Here is a 16,217-nt window from a genome sequence, read left to right on the forward strand (position 1 = left end):
ATAGACGCAGAGTTTGATTAGTGATACTGTTTACTATGATAACATTATATAAGATAAGCAATAGAGGTATATTTAAAATACATAATGCTCTTGCAATCTCTTACACCTTTGATATAATAAAACAAGAAAAATAAAAAAAAGCTATTATACTCAGTGTTTCTCTTAGTACTTCTATCCAGCATCCAAAACTTCTTTCAACTAAATAGTATAGCCAGTAAAATCTACAACCAAATAAATTCACTCAAACTCAACACACAGACTATCGCCATGATTTGGATTCCAAGTCATGTTGGAATTCTTGGAAACGAATTGGCTGATAAATATGTTAAACAGGCAATATTTTCCTTTGACTTGCGCCATCTTTCTATGAACTCATTTCATGACATAAATCAGTCCACTCACACTCATATCCTGAATCAATGGCATCAATCCTGGTCAACACTTTACACCAAATTTAATGAGATAAAATAAACCATTCTTCCACAGCCATCCTTCACACTATCTAGACCAGCGTTTCCTAAACCATGGATCGCGACTCGCGGTTACGATTACAGTTATTTTAGTCGTAAATTGATAAATAGTATAAATAACGTAAAGTTATTATGATTATGGAATTTTTTTTATCTTATCGGTAAATGTGCTAATGACTAGTGACTAGTCGATGCGATCGGTTTCGGTCGTTTGTCCATAATCCACTAAATTTTCTATTATACTAATTTTTTGTATTTTTTTATAATTTATTTTATTTATTTATTAATTAAGTTATTATTATTCAGTATATTGTATTCGTATTGTATTTTATAAAAAAACTCAATGATAAAATGGATTATATTAAAAATCTTATTTATTTAAGGCATACTTTTTTTTAAGGGGGGGGGGGGTGGGGGGTCGCGTACCTAATAAAGATTAAATGTATAGGTCGATTGGGTCGCCATTGCAAAAAGGTTGGGAAACGCTGATCTAGACCACAAGAAGTTATTATATAAATCGACTCCGAATAGAACACACACGGCTGACCCACAAACACTTCATGACCAATGCCCCACATGTAGAGAAATACTTAAAGTCAAACAAATAATTTGCTACTGCTGAATCAACACGGAAATCCAACCCAATCTCCAAATTGTTGACAACCTTCATGAAGCACTTGGTCCTAATTCAACCAATATGGAAACAATTTTGAAATATTTAAAATCTACCAATTAATAAAATTTTATATGATATTATACAAATTCATGTTAACCCTCTTTTTTTTTAGCCAATAATCTGTTGTTGTGACTCATCTAAATAATAATAACAAAAATTAATACACAATTGAGTGATTTTGAGCTACAAGTCCACATACAGAAAATATACAAGTAGCAATTTTTACCATTATTATTTTTATTTTTTACAAAACAATTATGTTATATAAATATAGATTAAACAAAAAAGATCGATTAAAATTACTAATATCATAAATCGGTAGGTATTAATGTTAACTTCAAAACTTTAATACAATAAAAAAAAAAAAAAAAAACATAAATAAATAATATTACGAGAAATGGCATAATTTTATATGTATAAAACCACATAGTTTTATATATCGCTTAATTTTAATTTACCTTCATTTATTGTTAAAAAAGATATATCGGCTAAAGTTTGTTCACATATGGCTTCGCCAGCCCTTTCCCATATCTGAAAAAATGTTGATATTATTTAATAGTGATTTATAGTGTTTTTAAATTAATAATGGTTTACTGTTTACATACTCCTTTATATTTGAAATCATCTGTTTGTGGTGGTGGGTATTTGAAATCTGGTCCAAAGTTTAAAGACAGAGTACAATTTTTGTACAAAGAAACTGTAGGAAAATATTTTCCATCATATATGTCTACAGCACTTTCATTAAAACATTCTCCATTTTTATAATAAATTATTTTACTTCCAATTAATGGTTTCAAGCATTTAAGTGCATCACGACTACTATCTTGAGACTGTTCTTCATAATATAAGTGGCTTTTGAATTTTATCAATATCTAAAAGAGCACATGAAATACCATATTTTAGTACTACTAGGGAAGCCTTTATTAAAGATACTAAATATTTAAAAATAATGTTAAATACCAAATCTTTATGAGTTGGTGGAAGAGATATTGTGTTGGTAGGTAGACATATCATTATGCCTAATGTATCACCTTCACCAAATCCGTTACTATAATGTTTCCCACGACTCTCATGGAATACTGTACCTTTTCTTTAAAAATTAATTCAAAATATTTTAAAACCATTTCATTTTTGATTAACATAAGTTTTTATCATTTTTATCACCTAGATCTCCACGAATAGCCAAATTTATCATATCCTAAAGGTGCTTGAACATTTGCAAACTCTTGGCTCCATCCAATACGACAAGCCGAGTTATCAGGCATTTCTTCAACTGTGGTCTCCCAATACCAATTTCCACTGGAAACACCTTAAAATTAAATATAATTTATAGGTATATATATTATATATATATTTATTTATGTATGAAAAATAATATAAATCATAACTCACTATGTGTAGCTCGTGCCATACAGTACCCTTTCTCTCCAGTTACAGATAACCTGTCTTCAGAAATATGTAGCTGTGGTGCACGATCATGTAATGCCAACAATACTTGGTTTGGACATAGAGGTCTATATAACCATCCTGGAATCAACTTTCCAGCAGACTCATTAGACTCATCAAATTCTTGTCTAAATGGAGCATGAGGATCTGGTTCAGCTAATATATATTTATAACCATCTTTGTTGAATGGATGTTCAAGAGGATATCCATGAGCAGGCAATTTGACATTTGACTGATCACCAGCACTTCTACCTTTCTTACCACTACCTAATCCACTTGTTCCATCACCAAATGTTTTTCTCTTAGCACCTCGTCCTTTGAGACCAGTCGTGATAGCTATAAAAGTAATAAAAATGCTAATATTATGTAATAAAATATAGTTTTCATTTATTAATCAATTTTTTATGGTATTGGAAAAACAAAACAAAAGTATAGAATTCAAGAGGTAATAATCTACAGTAGAACCCCTCTCGTACGCCCTCGGCTAGTCTGCCTCTCTGGTTGATCTGACCCTAATGTTATTGATATGAATACTATATATGTAATTTAAAAAGTACAATTTGGAATTTCCAATTTATAGTAGATATATACAATTAATTGCTAGTTTAATATTTCCCTTATTAGTCTTAGCTAAGTCTAGAATGTCATTTGCTAAACAAAAATCTATAATTGGCTTTTTTTCTAAGTATTGTAAAATATAATAAATTTCTAATATAATCTGTAAATAAAACTGTTTTGTATATTCTGAAAATCCGACCTTTTTGCGTTCCGACCCCCAGTCCCAAAGGTGATGAATTTAGAGAGGTTCAACTGTACTAAAAATGTTTATAATTAACTACAGTCTGCTACATACAAAACAATAAGGTACTTGTACAACGGATAATACAAACAATTTGAGATAATTAATAAAGACTGTCTTTGGTAGAACATTTGGCATGTTTTTATTTTTATTTTATAAATTAATATTTAATGGAATTTTCTCCTAAAATTATGATTAAATTTCATTACCAGGTAAGTTGCATTAGTTATATTGAAAATTGTACGGTATAAATAGAAATTGGTTGTTAAAGAGATAAAAAATGTATATAAGATAAAATTTTTAGTCACTAGTAGTCATTAGTAATTTCTACATCAAAAACTTGATGTGAATACCTATAGGCTATATGAAATGTATGAAAATGATATGTGCACATTGCACAGTGACAGGTTTAAACTAGTAAAAATAGCTTACGACTTAAAACTTTATGGTTGATACGCTCTACATTAGTCTTAACTGAAAATTGTGCATGGTTATTTTAATTCAAAGGTTTGGTTATATTTTAAATAACGCCCTACATGCATTTTGAGCATCTGTTGTGAAAAATAGGTTTTTTTGTACATGAACCTTTATTTTCAATCAATCATTATTTGAAATAGTATATATAATATCATATTAGTAAATCAATTCCACCAAGGCCGGTACAATGTCAGTTAACTTTAATCGGATATTGTAAAAATGGCCTTAAATGATATTATATTGAAGGTTCAACAAAAGCAAATATAAATTGTACAATTGTACATAATTTAAGCCATGAATTCAGTTTGTTTAAGAATTTTATAGAATTTTGATTAAAAGATATAGATAATAAATTTCTACACTTGATTTTTTTACAGTATATATATGGAACACTAACGGTTAAGAAATTTGTTTACTATACAACTCCAGCATTAATAGGAAATATATTTAACGATATAATATTAATTTTCATAAAGTTTATTAATATTTTGTACACTATTGCATTTTTGAAAATATTTATAAAAAATAGGAATTAAATTCAACTATACATTAAAATTTTTGTATTTAAATTATAAATTCAATCCTAACTTACTAGGTTGAATTCCAGTTTCTGTAACTTTAAGATGCCCCCCTTTTATCATCGCTTCATAATTTGGTTTGATTTGAGAAATATCAAATAATAGCTTATATGATTGGGAACCATTTTCACCATTTACCACACCAAACAAAATATCTGTTTCCTTAACTAATGATCTTGTAATCTAAAATAAAATTAAAAAAAACATAATTATAATTTATGAGTTAATACCTTTCATGTAAATATGTAATAGATTAGGATACATTTTTTATTGTATCGTTATTTAGTTAGAAATATTAATTACATACTGTTGAATGCCATGATTGTGTAACTCTTCTTGCAGTTGTAGTCATACTCTCCCAGTGTGATTCAATAAAAGGAATAATATCTTTATCCCTCGAGAAATAAACTTGAGGGTTTCCACTTTTAATAGTTTCCTGCATTAGATTTCCAATTGCAGTGACACACATTTGTGGAAACACTAAAATATTTTAAATTAATTAAATAAAGAAAATATTTGTAAAAAAAAAACTTACTTGCAGGATTTTTTTTGAAACTCTCAAGACCAGTGGGTGAACAATTTTTACACACAAATATATAGTTTAACATGAACGGAACCAATTTACCAAGTTGATATCCAATACAGGATTCATGATACCAACGATTACAGTTAGCACATAATAATTCAATAATATTGTAATTCCTTTCTTTATTGCTAAAATAATACAATAATATTATTTATACTATATTATGATTACATTAATAAATTGATTGACATAATGATTAAATGTTTAGTTTTACAAACAATAATTTAACAGTTTTAAAGAATCAATTTTAAAGTTTATAAATATATAAATTATATTATAATTTTACTAGTGGCATGGCGAAGAGAAAGTAGTTTCTTTAGGGGTGGTGGATTGGAAATGGGTGATTATTTAGTAATAACTATTCTATTTAAACAGTGAATGGGTTATTGTTGCTGCAAATTGGATGAAATATTATTTGACTAGCCTTTGAAAAATGTCAAGTTAACTTACCCAATGAATTTTACTATCTATAGGCAGTGGTTCAAGTGGCTCAAGATAAGTGGAGGGATGCTTAATTTTTTTTAATGTTCTCATATTATTATGGTTTACACACAGAGGTCATTGGAGTTGAACCTTATTATACTTTATTAATAATACAATTTTTTATATATTAATATATTATGTTTTTCAATTTGGTGTCTTTATTGTTGATATATTTACATTTTTTGAATACCTACATACATTTATATTTTTATTTAAAACATATTTGCATGTTTATATTATAATAATTTATATCTACATACAGTTTTTAATAGGTTCTAATAGTGTGCAAAATGCATAATACAGTAGATAAATAGAAATTAAAATGAACTATTTTTTATTATTTAAGGGTCTGGCAAAAAAAAAAAAAAACCTGCTGTATTTCAAAAAGCAGTTACATATACAGAAACAGAAATATAGAAAAATTATTTTATTTTTGATTTACAAATACTATGCCATTTTTAGAATGAGTACATCTAAAGATTTCTGTGTATGATTCTTGTTACACTCTTATCAGAAAGTCTCAGGGTAGCTGCATGTTTAACTGCTAAATGCCTAGGAATTACTAAAAATGGGATGTACACCGCTATCGATTGATACCCCCCTCGTAGTTGTATCAACACCACAACTTACACAGCACAATCTTTAAATAAGGGAGGTTTTTTTGCTGGACCCTGAACATTAGGTATTATAATGTATTCCCTATAATGATATATTAGTAACTTTCAAATTGATGTTAATGATTAATGAGTAATGACAGTTATATTGAAAAACTTAGTATCAATCTATCAAAAAAATAATCAAAGATTGTGATTTTTTTGTATAATAGTTTTGTAGTAATAAAATAGTAATTTATGAGATTTAATTGTACTTTTGGTTGAGTAGTAAATCAAAACAATATAATAAAAGGTACAATTGTAATAACTCAGAAACAAATTATAATATATTTTAACTGAATTTTTATATTAATATTTGTTAACAAAATAAATATTAAGCAATATAAAATAATACCAACTAAATTACATAATAGTCACATTCTTCCAAAATGTGATAGGTACAAAAATCAATTTATTCAATTTTTTTTTGGAACAAAACTATAAACAACTTCATCAATTTGAATTTAAGTTTAAAATAAATTATGTTTAAATGTATTATATTTAGATGTCAAGTGGTTCAATTTAAATGAGTTAAAAATACTTCATTTATATATACAATTTTTATAAAAAAACAAATTTAAATTGATAATCTTTGCATATAATTATTGGGGGATGCGTTATTTTGGACAAAATTAGTGAAAGGATGTCATCCCACTGTATAGGCCTCACTTTAACTACTATAATAGGTAGGTACCTACAAATATTTAAAATTTAAAATGAGAATTTACTATCTGTACAATATTATAATCATAGGCGCAACTAGACCTCTAAAACGTGGGGGGCTATACTATTAAAAACATAAAATTGATGTTATTTCATTATAATTATAATAGTTAGATCTAAAATATCAAGGGGTGCTAAATTAGAACTTGGGGGTGCTAAACACCCTTTTGCACCCCCCTAGTTGCGCCAATGATTATAATCACAAATAATAAATGTGTACAAAATCTGTGATTATAATAGTACTTAATTAAGTTTTATAAATTAATTTTTAGGTAATACACGAAAAGTACAACATAATGAGAAAGTTACTCTTTTATCTAGGTATCTACATTTATATGAAACAAAAAAAAAAGTAAATAAACAGGTAAATACAGATAAAATGATAATAATTTGAATTTAAGTATACAGGGTGATTTTTTAAGCATGCTCGCCCCATTTTTATGCTTAAATTATGCATATATTCAAATTTTGATTTTTGGAATATTTAAGTGTAGTTAAAGGCGAATATTTTTGAGTACTTAGATTTTTCACAACTTTTAAGGAGTATCCTGTAGCGATACCAACTTTGGTTTTTCAAATGACAACCTATATGTTTTAAAGCAAAATGTGATTCAGATAATTTTTCTGAAAATTTTGACATATTGCAATCAAAATTCGAACAAAAACTTCCAGAGTTATTCTACTTGAAATACTAAGGAATAAGGATAAAAGTCTAATACTTAAATGCCTACGTTGGAAATGGATACGATAATTATAATTCGGTATACAATATAAAAATAAAATATTTGTTAATAATCACTACTTATTACTAAATGGCCAAATATTGCATCTGACAATTTTCAAAAGAAAAGAAAATATGAATAAAATAATATCCTTTGTATTTTATCCATGTTACCTATACCTTATAGGCAACGTTAATATTTGTATAGCATAGGTATACCTACTTATAATAAAATACCGAACAATAGTGTACAATAGCACAAATGCGAAATATGTACGTGTATCCATTTACAACGTAGGCATTTAAGTATTAGACTTTTATCCTTATTCCTTAGTATTTCAAGTAGAATAACTCTGGAAGTTTTCGTTCGAATTTTGATTGCAATATGTCAACATTTTCAGAAAAATTATCTGAATCGCATTTTGCTTTAAAACATATAGGTTGTCATTTGAAAAACCAAAGTTGGTATCGCTACAGGATACTCCTTAAAAGTTGTGGAAAATCTAAGTACTCAAAAATATCGCCTTTAACTACACTTAAATATTCCAAAAATCAAAATTTGAATATATGCATAATTTAAGCATAAAAATGGGGCGAGCATGCTTAAAAAATCACCCTGTACCTATATTTCTTAGTTTGATGAATTTGTATTTATAAACAAACTTACCAATAACAGTTAACGGTTTGAACATTATTTTCTGGAATTTTATTTGGTGTAGATTTAGTAGAATTATCTCTGAAATTTTCTTTGGGCACATCATTATCATTAGTTGAGACCATTTCAGTTTCAGTGGATTCAGTAGGAGTTTTTAAATCAGTATTATCATCCATCTTAATCACAGTTTTTACATTTACCTAAACAAATTAAAATTATTACATTTTATTATTATTTATATTTGATAAATATAATCATCAATCAATGGTCAACTGTCATAATTATTCATGGTTATAAGCAGATTTCAGGATTTGTAGCTTTAAAAAACATTAAAACACATAATTGTAAAAGAAAAAAACTAAGAAATGTATACAAATATTCACTAAAATGAAAAAAAATAAGCAATTTATAATAATGTATCTAAGCACCTATTTGAAAAAAAATATTAAGTATTTATTTATTTGAAAAACTTAGGAAATATTACCTGGATATAAAATATTGTAGGTACCAGCACAGAGCAGGAACTCTAGGAAGATAAGTGTATAAATTATTGAATTTCAAGCCGTTATAACTTCACTGCACGATGCCGATCGCCGGTGCCATCCGGTGGACGGTTGTGGGCTTGGTGCTCGTTGAGTTGAGGTGACTGCAGACTGAGTGGGACAGTGAGTGACAAACCGACAAAATCACAAACACAAACAACACACTATCATATTATTCATGATAAACTAAATAGGTATGTCCATAGACCTATATGCTATAAGTCTATCATGGGTAATGGGTATGTCAACAACTCGTGATACGCATGTTTGTGACGTAGAATTTTATCAACTTACTGGTTGTACCACAGATTATATGAAAACAGATAGTGCACTTCGATGTAAACAAAAAATGGTTGATAAGATCACCGCCAAGGTCTCCGCCGAAATCAATGTGACTATTTTAGCGGACTTAAAATATTTGAATTATACCGTATACTGGTGGCACACTTGATGGTGATATACTGATATAGTGATATCCATAAAATCAAAACATACAAAACCTCAAACAAATTTTTTAATTTTTCATTGAACACTCGTGTTTTAAAAATCTCAGTTTTTTCAAAATGACTTCTTGTGCAGTTAAATTTTGCAATAATAAAATGTCAAAAACCACAGACATTAGCTATTTTAGATTCCCAAGTGACTTATCGAGGTGAGTATTTAGGTTTATTATATAATTTTAATCTGTATATCTTATGATTTGTTGTGTTACTATTTTATTATATTCTATTATAGGTGTAAACAATGGATGGAAAAATGTCAAACATTACATTTGTTAGGAAAAGATCCTGCTTCTTTACAAAAGAGTTATAGAGTATGTGGTGTTCATTTTGAAGACCATATGTTTTTAAATCCCAGGAATAAGAACCGTCTTACAATGAATGCTGTACCAACAATATTTAGTGGTAAGACTTTTTGTTATTTAAATTAATATATTTTATACTAAATGGAAACTTCTAATTTGGTTTTGCTTTTGCTTATGCTTTTATGCTGCTGCTACACGGCTGAGAGATGCATATGGATTGTTCAGCTACTGTTACGGACCCATACTGTCCGTACTAAAAATTACCTATACATAAGGTGTTGTGCAATGACACATTTTCGTAAGTTTTAAATTAATACTGCATAAGAATCATGTATTGGAATACTCAGTCTTTCTGGGACCCCTCGTATGACGGAGTCGCCAGACGGTTAGGGATATCCACGACATTCAGAGGCAGGTCGTAACACCACTCAACATCTTTTATTGTAAGGTTATATTTTAAGCTTATATTATTATTATGTATTATATTTTAATTAACTATGTATTTTTTATATTATTGTAATCTTTTATAAAAAAATATATGTTTTTACATGCTTAATTTGGTGTTTTTTCCAAAGAAATTTTATGGAAATGTTTACTCAACATTTTGGTGGAATCAGAATTTACCTATCGTATTTACTTTTAATGTTATTGTTTATAAACCACGTAAAACCTAATAATAAAGTAATTTCAAACATTAGTGTATCGAAATGACTCAAAATTGATTTTTTGAATACATTTTTTGTTCATTCGGTGTGTAATAACGCAAAAAGATTACACAACAAACAAAAAGATTTTGGTGAAATCAGGAATAACATATCTTTTGGTTTGGAAGAACTTATGACAAAAAATGAAATACCTACGTATAAAACGTGAGTAAGTTATCCAAATTTCAAAAATATTGTATGAATGTATATCAAATAAATTAGCATTGGCATTTGTGGTAACACTGATTTGGGCGGAAACCAATTAGAACACCGTATTCATTTTTTGCATTGCGTTATAGGAAGTGCACTATCTGTTTTCATATAATCTGTGGTTGTACAGAGGTGCAGTTAGAGTCAGAGATCTCTCTAGGTGCAGTCATCGGCGGCGGACCAATGGAGAAACGGTGAAATGCTTCGTCACAGTAAACGTGCTGAGGGCGCGATTTGTATTTTGTATCAAAACCGATCTATTGCTGACATACCAATTTAATTTATCATGTTATTATTGTTCAGTTTTCAGTTCATAAAACAAATATTTGGCCATAGTTCAGTTACTACTCCCTTAGTTGAGTATGTTGAGAATTTGATACCAAAAGGCAAAAAGCTTTAATTAAGCCACAAAACAATCAGAATATAGTGAGTAGTGGATAGGTACCACCGTTGTCCGTTCTCTATGCCAGTTTGCCTCATAACCACTACTACCACTACTCAATCGTCGGACACTGAGGGTGCGCAACTTTTAGACAGCTGCGGTCAGCGAGTCAAAATACGTCGTACTCACTACTTATTGATACTGATATACGCAACTATGATCCAACTGTTGTTCAGTTGTGCTGTAGTCCTGCGGAGCCTATGGTTCTCGAGCTCTTCACGTTACCATTATAAATATGAGAAATGAACTCCGGAATGGTTTGACTGAAGTTGTTATTTAGAAATTGAATGCCTTGCGGAGTTATTTTCTCTCAGCGAACAGAGGTCCATCTATGACTAAATATATTTTTTTGATCATGGGTACGTCTAATCCTTGGACGTAATAATAAGTATGATCTAAATTCTAAAGGCACTCCAACAAATGGAGCATACTGCATACAGCCTGTGCCCTGTGGAAATAATCTCAAAGTGACCCACTGACGTTAGACACTTTGACTTGAAAGTGTCACAATGACACAATATTTCATTGCTTTTTTGTTTATATACAGATAACACTGTGCCTAAAATTTAGAGTTTCGTTCCGAAGGTGACAAAAATGAAAAATTATAAATTATATGGGTACTAGTCGTGTATTTAAGAATTTAAGATTGCCCGTTGTCGTTTGGTACAATGTCATATAAATATATGATATAAATGTTTACATAGTGATAGATGAATAGACGATAGTGTCTCGCTCATATCATAGTCCGTGGTTATGCAGTGTTATGCTACAATATGACGTGGTGATTGCAGCTGATAATAAGCATTAAACTTTTCAACTTTAGTTTTGAGAATGAATAATTTATTAAATATTGATACTTAAGTAACTGACAAAATTACAATTAATATAATTATTATTATTTCTGTAATTTTGTTGTCATTCGTATTAAATTTTTATAGATATTTTTATTCATATTCTGTGGCATTCAAGCTGATTATTTTTTTAAATTTTTATAGATACCTAAAAAATGACGGGTAATGGATAAAATAGATTTTTATGATTCCTTATTTACTTCTCATCTTAAAAAATATTTTTTTATTTTTACTTTTAGATATAGTGAAACAAGCAGAGTCTTATGAGGCAAACGAATTGTTCGACATCAAAAACTCGTACTACATTGGAAACTACCAACAATGTATTAACGATGCTCAGAAAGAACCGGTATTAGATGTTTTCATAATTTAATATTATATTTTTTACTATTTAAAGTTTGATTATAATTTATAATTTTAGTTAGTTTATAGAGTACACAATTGATTTTTATTGTTTGTTAACCTTAAATTTTTTCCCTTTATAGCCAAACTATGGAAATTTGCGTCTACAACGAGACATATTCATGTACCGTGCTTACTTAGCTCAAAAAAAATATGGTATTGTATTAGCAGAAATTAAACCTAATTCATCTCCAGAATTAAAACCCTTTAAACTGTTAGCTGAGTATTTGCAAACTCCTAGTAATAGGTAAGATTATTTTAATGAAATAAAAATAAAATTTTTTAGAATTTAAAAACTAAACATTATTTTATTTATGTATTAATTTAAATGGAAATCATCTACATTTATAGGACACCATTGTTATGTATGATATTTTATGGAAATAGCAAACTTTTTATTTTTGAAATGTTAACTATTTTTTGTCGTCAATAAAAATGATGAATACTACCTTAACTTAATGGGCTGAACAGTATAAAAATGTCAACAACGATTAAAAAAAAAAAATTGCTAGATAGGATTCAGAGTTGGAGTTGTGGTTTGATTCGCTTATCTGAGCAAATGATTGAAAAGAATTAATAATTATTACACATTTGAATGGTATATCATTGAATTTGAAAATAAATTTTCAAGTCACTTAAAAAATACAAATGTTAAATGTTTATTAAATAATATAATATGTATATTAGAGAAACCTTGAACTAATATCAGGTTTTAGTCAGTAGTAACTATACTCTGTTCCAAAAGAGAATGATCATTCCGGCTGACCGTTTTTCATCAGTGATTGTGCATCTCCTACCAACGACCCGACCCGTAAGTAGGCAGTAATTTGGCCTTTGGAATTGCTGTAGCTATCAGTTGTATGCACGAAAAGTGACCTTCTCTTTTGGAACGTAGTATAAACTTAATACCTGAACTCCAAATTATATTCAGAAAAATAAATTTATTAGTATAATATAATATGGTTTTATGTAATGTATTTATTTTCATTGTACTTCAAGGAATTCTATTTTGAAAACATTGGAAGAAGAATTGGAAAATATGTATGAAATAAATCATTCTCTTGTTATTGTTGCAACAACAATTTATAATCATGAACATAATTATGAATCTGCTCTAAGGATCCTTAAAAATGATGACACACTTGAAGGGTATATATTTTTAAGTATAAAATACAATTTTTTAATTATTTATTGTTAAACTTATTATACTAATTTTAGTTTGACATTGTCTTTGATAATATATTTGAGAATGAATCGAGTAGATTTAGCATCAAAAGAATTAAAAAAGTTAAAAGAAAAGGATGAAGATGCAACATTAACACAAATGGCACAAGCTTGGTTAAACTTAGCATTGGTAAGCATCAAAAAGCTTTAAGAAGTAATGTTAACCCTAACATATAAATGACTTGTCATTTAACTTAAAAATAAAAACAAACAAAAAAAACTAATGTTACACTATTGCCACTATATCATAAATATTTAAATTGAAAATTAATGTTTTTGATTTACTTTATTAAAAATAATACAATATACGCAAATATCTTAGTGGTAATAAATATTATGTTGGTGTTTAGGGTGGAGATAAATTGCAAGAAGCTTATTACATATTTCAAGAATTAACAGACAAATATGGAGTTACTGCTTTGTTGTTGAATTGTCAGTCAGTATGCTATATTGGTCAATGTGAATATAAAAAAGCTGAGATTACATTACAAGATGCTTTAGAAAAAGATATTAATGATATTGATTCCTTAGTAAATTCATTGTTTATTTCTGTCCATACAAAAGTTTCAGCTGATGTAAGTTACTACTACAGATTTATATTTACTATTTAGTAAGTTTTCTTTTTTCTTTGTTGCAGGTTGCTAGAAGACAGTTAAACATGTTGCGAGATGCCTATCCTAATGCTGAGATTGTTGTAAGATATAATAACAAAGAAATTGAATTTGATTCATTGTGCCTAGCATTCCAACAATAATCATCTATTAAAAAGTTATATGTAAACACTCATTTATAAATTTGTATAATCTAAAATATATTTCATTTTGATTTGCTTCAATATATAGGAAGTAATATTTTATAATTTGTAGAAGTATTATATATAAATAAAGTAAAAAAATAATATAATTGAATAAATATAATTTGTTTTATGATATATTATAGTTTTTGGTGTCAAACTGAAAATTAGTTAGTGTCTACAAATTAATCTGAATGAGTGATAAATGTTTCTTTAAATTAATTTTCTGACTAATTATGCTGTTCTTTAATTGTGATTGTAACACTATTATAGTAATTAAGTTAAATTTATATAATTAACATAAATTATACATAAAAACCCAAATGTATATCGTCTATTCGTCTCATATTCGTTCTGTATTATGGAGCCTCATCATTTGTGTATAAATATTTTTGAAATTAAATTAATAATCTTTTAGCTTTTTTTTTTTCCAATTAGAACCGACAGCAGAGGAGTATCTGTTTGTACAATACTACTCCTCTGCTCCCATAGTTTATTGATGAAAGAAAACATTTTGATCATACAAAAAAAACCTAAGAATACATAGCATGAATTAGTAACATATATGATATATAATATAGATATATTTTCTCGGCCTGGTGTCGCACGCACCCGCCAGCCTGGAATCTCGTTCTCGTTCTACTGTTTACCCGGAGAGTGCTCAGTCATTTGGAGCAGCTCTTTCTTCATTATCGGCTAGCCTTGCATCGTGCTACTTGCAGTTAAGTATCTCTTCAACCATGTCGTAGAAGGCCTGTGTGGCACGCTGCGAGGCAGCCTCGTATACCATCGTTCATGCAGATCAGGACGTCAGTGGGACCACACAGCAGATCCTGTACGTCAGTTGGAGCGACGTTTCGGTTGCCTATGAAAACCTTCACTACCAGCTGAATTGGTTCTCAGTGAAGGAAATAAAAAATTGTGTGTTCAGCAGTATCCATCGAATGCTGACAGTAGGGGCAAGTCACATCGGGGGCGCGATTCCTCCGGTGCAAATGGTATCTGAAGCACCCATCTCCTGTAAGAGTCTGCGTTACGCGAAACGTGAGATCTTTGGACGTCTTCTCACCCATCTTATCAAGTCCGGGAGGATCTTACGAGTCCAGGCTGCGTTCCTATTGTGCCTCCACCTACTGGACCAGTCTGCAAGCAGGATATCACGCTCACCTTTCCGGATCTCCTAATTGGAGACAATAATCTTTTAGCATGTTACATTTACATGAACCAAAGCAGTCTCGTTTTATTCCATGTTATCAGGTCTCAGTAAAGTAATATATTATATATTATACATTATGTAGGTAAAATATATATGTATAGGTATTGGAAACCATAAATTTAAACAAAAATTCATAGTAGGTAGTAGATTTCTTATAAATCTACACTAGTATTAATCTGTTAAAATTTTATCACACAATTTAAATTATAATTATTAACTATGATAATAGACATAATAGTTATGAAGAAACTAATACTGGCACACAATAAATGAAATTCAATGAAATATTGAAATTTCATCTATTCTGTTGTACCTATTGGTACATTTTCAAGTATTTTAACTATAGAAAATGTCAAATGTCATTATATAGCTTAAAAATAGTTAAATTATATTTTGTAAGTAGGTAATTGGTATCATATAACTATAGAAAATGCTTGTATACGTTTTTGTGGAAATGTCTATAGTAGGTACATATCTACATATCTACGGTTGATTGTTTTTGTATTTATATAGATATATTAATAATTTAATAATCATTGATAATAATAAAACATGAGGTAGATTTAGTAATGTACCTAGTAGACGTCTGTGAGTAAAAGTGTAGAATAACCTATTTTAGGGGCCCAAAATAAATAAACAGGACACAATTATTTCTACATTTTTTAGTTGAGTAAAATTTAATATTTTTGATTTGCTGCTCATTTTAATTTATTTAGTAGTAAAATATATTGGCGATAATATAAAAAATAAATTATTTATAA

The 16,217-nt window shown here is 28.6% G+C and overlaps 3 protein-coding genes across 4 annotated transcripts; 2 read left to right on the forward strand and 1 right to left on the reverse strand.

Moving 5' to 3' along the window:
* Positions 1 to 1,353: 1,353 nt before the first annotated feature.
* Positions 1,354 to 8,991, reverse strand: ash2 (Set1/Ash2 histone methyltransferase complex subunit ash2). The gene is made up of 10 exons (XM_015514236.2): positions 8,752 to 8,991; positions 8,280 to 8,467; positions 4,982 to 5,160; positions 4,754 to 4,926; positions 4,461 to 4,629; positions 2,539 to 2,928; positions 2,311 to 2,455; positions 2,107 to 2,236; positions 1,752 to 2,018; positions 1,354 to 1,677 (listed from the first exon to the last, which is right to left on the reverse strand). Exons 2-10 carry the CDS (start codon positions 8,441 to 8,443, stop codon positions 1,579 to 1,581), a joined length of 1,716 nt encoding a protein of 571 aa, XP_015369722.2. The 5' UTR covers positions 8,444 to 8,467; positions 8,752 to 8,991; the 3' UTR covers positions 1,354 to 1,578.
* A 301-nt stretch (positions 8,992 to 9,292) lies between these two features.
* On the forward strand, positions 9,293 to 10,170 carry LOC149057474 (52 kDa repressor of the inhibitor of the protein kinase-like). Its single transcript, XM_089222574.1, has 2 exons — positions 9,293 to 9,461; positions 9,545 to 10,170. Exons 1-2 carry the CDS (start codon positions 9,373 to 9,375, stop codon positions 9,738 to 9,740), a joined length of 285 nt encoding a protein of 94 aa, XP_089078700.1. The 5' UTR covers positions 9,293 to 9,372; the 3' UTR covers positions 9,741 to 10,170.
* Positions 10,171 to 10,875: 705 nt separating this feature from the next.
* On the forward strand, positions 10,876 to 14,364 carry epsilonCOP (coatomer subunit epsilon). 2 transcript variants are annotated; one of them, XM_089222573.1, is made up of 8 exons: positions 10,876 to 11,759; positions 11,907 to 11,983; positions 12,061 to 12,170; positions 12,307 to 12,470; positions 13,223 to 13,372; positions 13,442 to 13,577; positions 13,798 to 14,022; positions 14,085 to 14,364. In XM_089222573.1, the coding sequence occupies exons 2-8, from the start codon at positions 11,977 to 11,979 to the stop codon at positions 14,199 to 14,201; spliced, it is 909 nt and encodes a 302-aa protein (XP_089078699.1). In that variant the 5' UTR covers positions 10,876 to 11,759; positions 11,907 to 11,976; the 3' UTR covers positions 14,202 to 14,364. The 2 variants fall into 2 exon arrangements, with proteins under 2 accessions (XP_089078699.1, XP_015369723.1); XM_015514237.2 differs by lacking the exon at positions 10,876 to 11,759 and adding an exon at positions 11,813 to 11,831 and having other exon boundaries at positions 11,909 to 11,983.
* Positions 14,365 to 16,217: the final 1,853 nt, after the last annotated feature.

This window comes from Diuraphis noxia, unplaced genomic scaffold, assembly GCF_037042655.1.
Source record: "Diuraphis noxia isolate RWA-SAM2 unplaced genomic scaffold, SU_Dnox_SAM2 contig0003, whole genome shotgun sequence".
NCBI lineage: Eukaryota > Metazoa > Arthropoda > Insecta > Hemiptera > Aphididae > Diuraphis > Diuraphis noxia.

Bases quoted from the DNA above. Each gene is read 5' to 3' on its own strand.
- ash2 (XM_015514236.2), bottom strand. From the start codon at position 8,443: ATGGATGATAATACTGATTTAAAAACTCCTACTGAATCCACTGAAACT. The intron at 4,927-4,981 runs GTAAGTTTTTTT...AAAATATTTTAG, and splicing joins TTTCAAAAAAAATCCTGCAA to TGTTTCCACAAATGTGTGTC. The intron at 2,456-2,538 runs GTGAGTTATGAT...TTTAATTTTAAG, and splicing joins TATGGCACGAGCTACACATA to GTGTTTCCAGTGGAAATTGG.
- LOC149057474 (XM_089222574.1), top strand. From the start codon at position 9,373: ATGACTTCTTGTGCAGTTAAATTTTGCAATAATAAAATGTCAAAAACC. The intron at 9,462-9,544 runs GTGAGTATTTAG...ATTCTATTATAG, and splicing joins TTCCCAAGTGACTTATCGAG to GTGTAAACAATGGATGGAAA.
- epsilonCOP (XM_089222573.1), top strand. The intron at 12,471-13,222 runs GTAAGATTATTT...TTGTACTTCAAG, and splicing joins TTGCAAACTCCTAGTAATAG to GAATTCTATTTTGAAAACAT. The intron at 13,578-13,797 runs GTAAGCATCAAA...GTTGGTGTTTAG, and splicing joins CTTGGTTAAACTTAGCATTG to GGTGGAGATAAATTGCAAGA.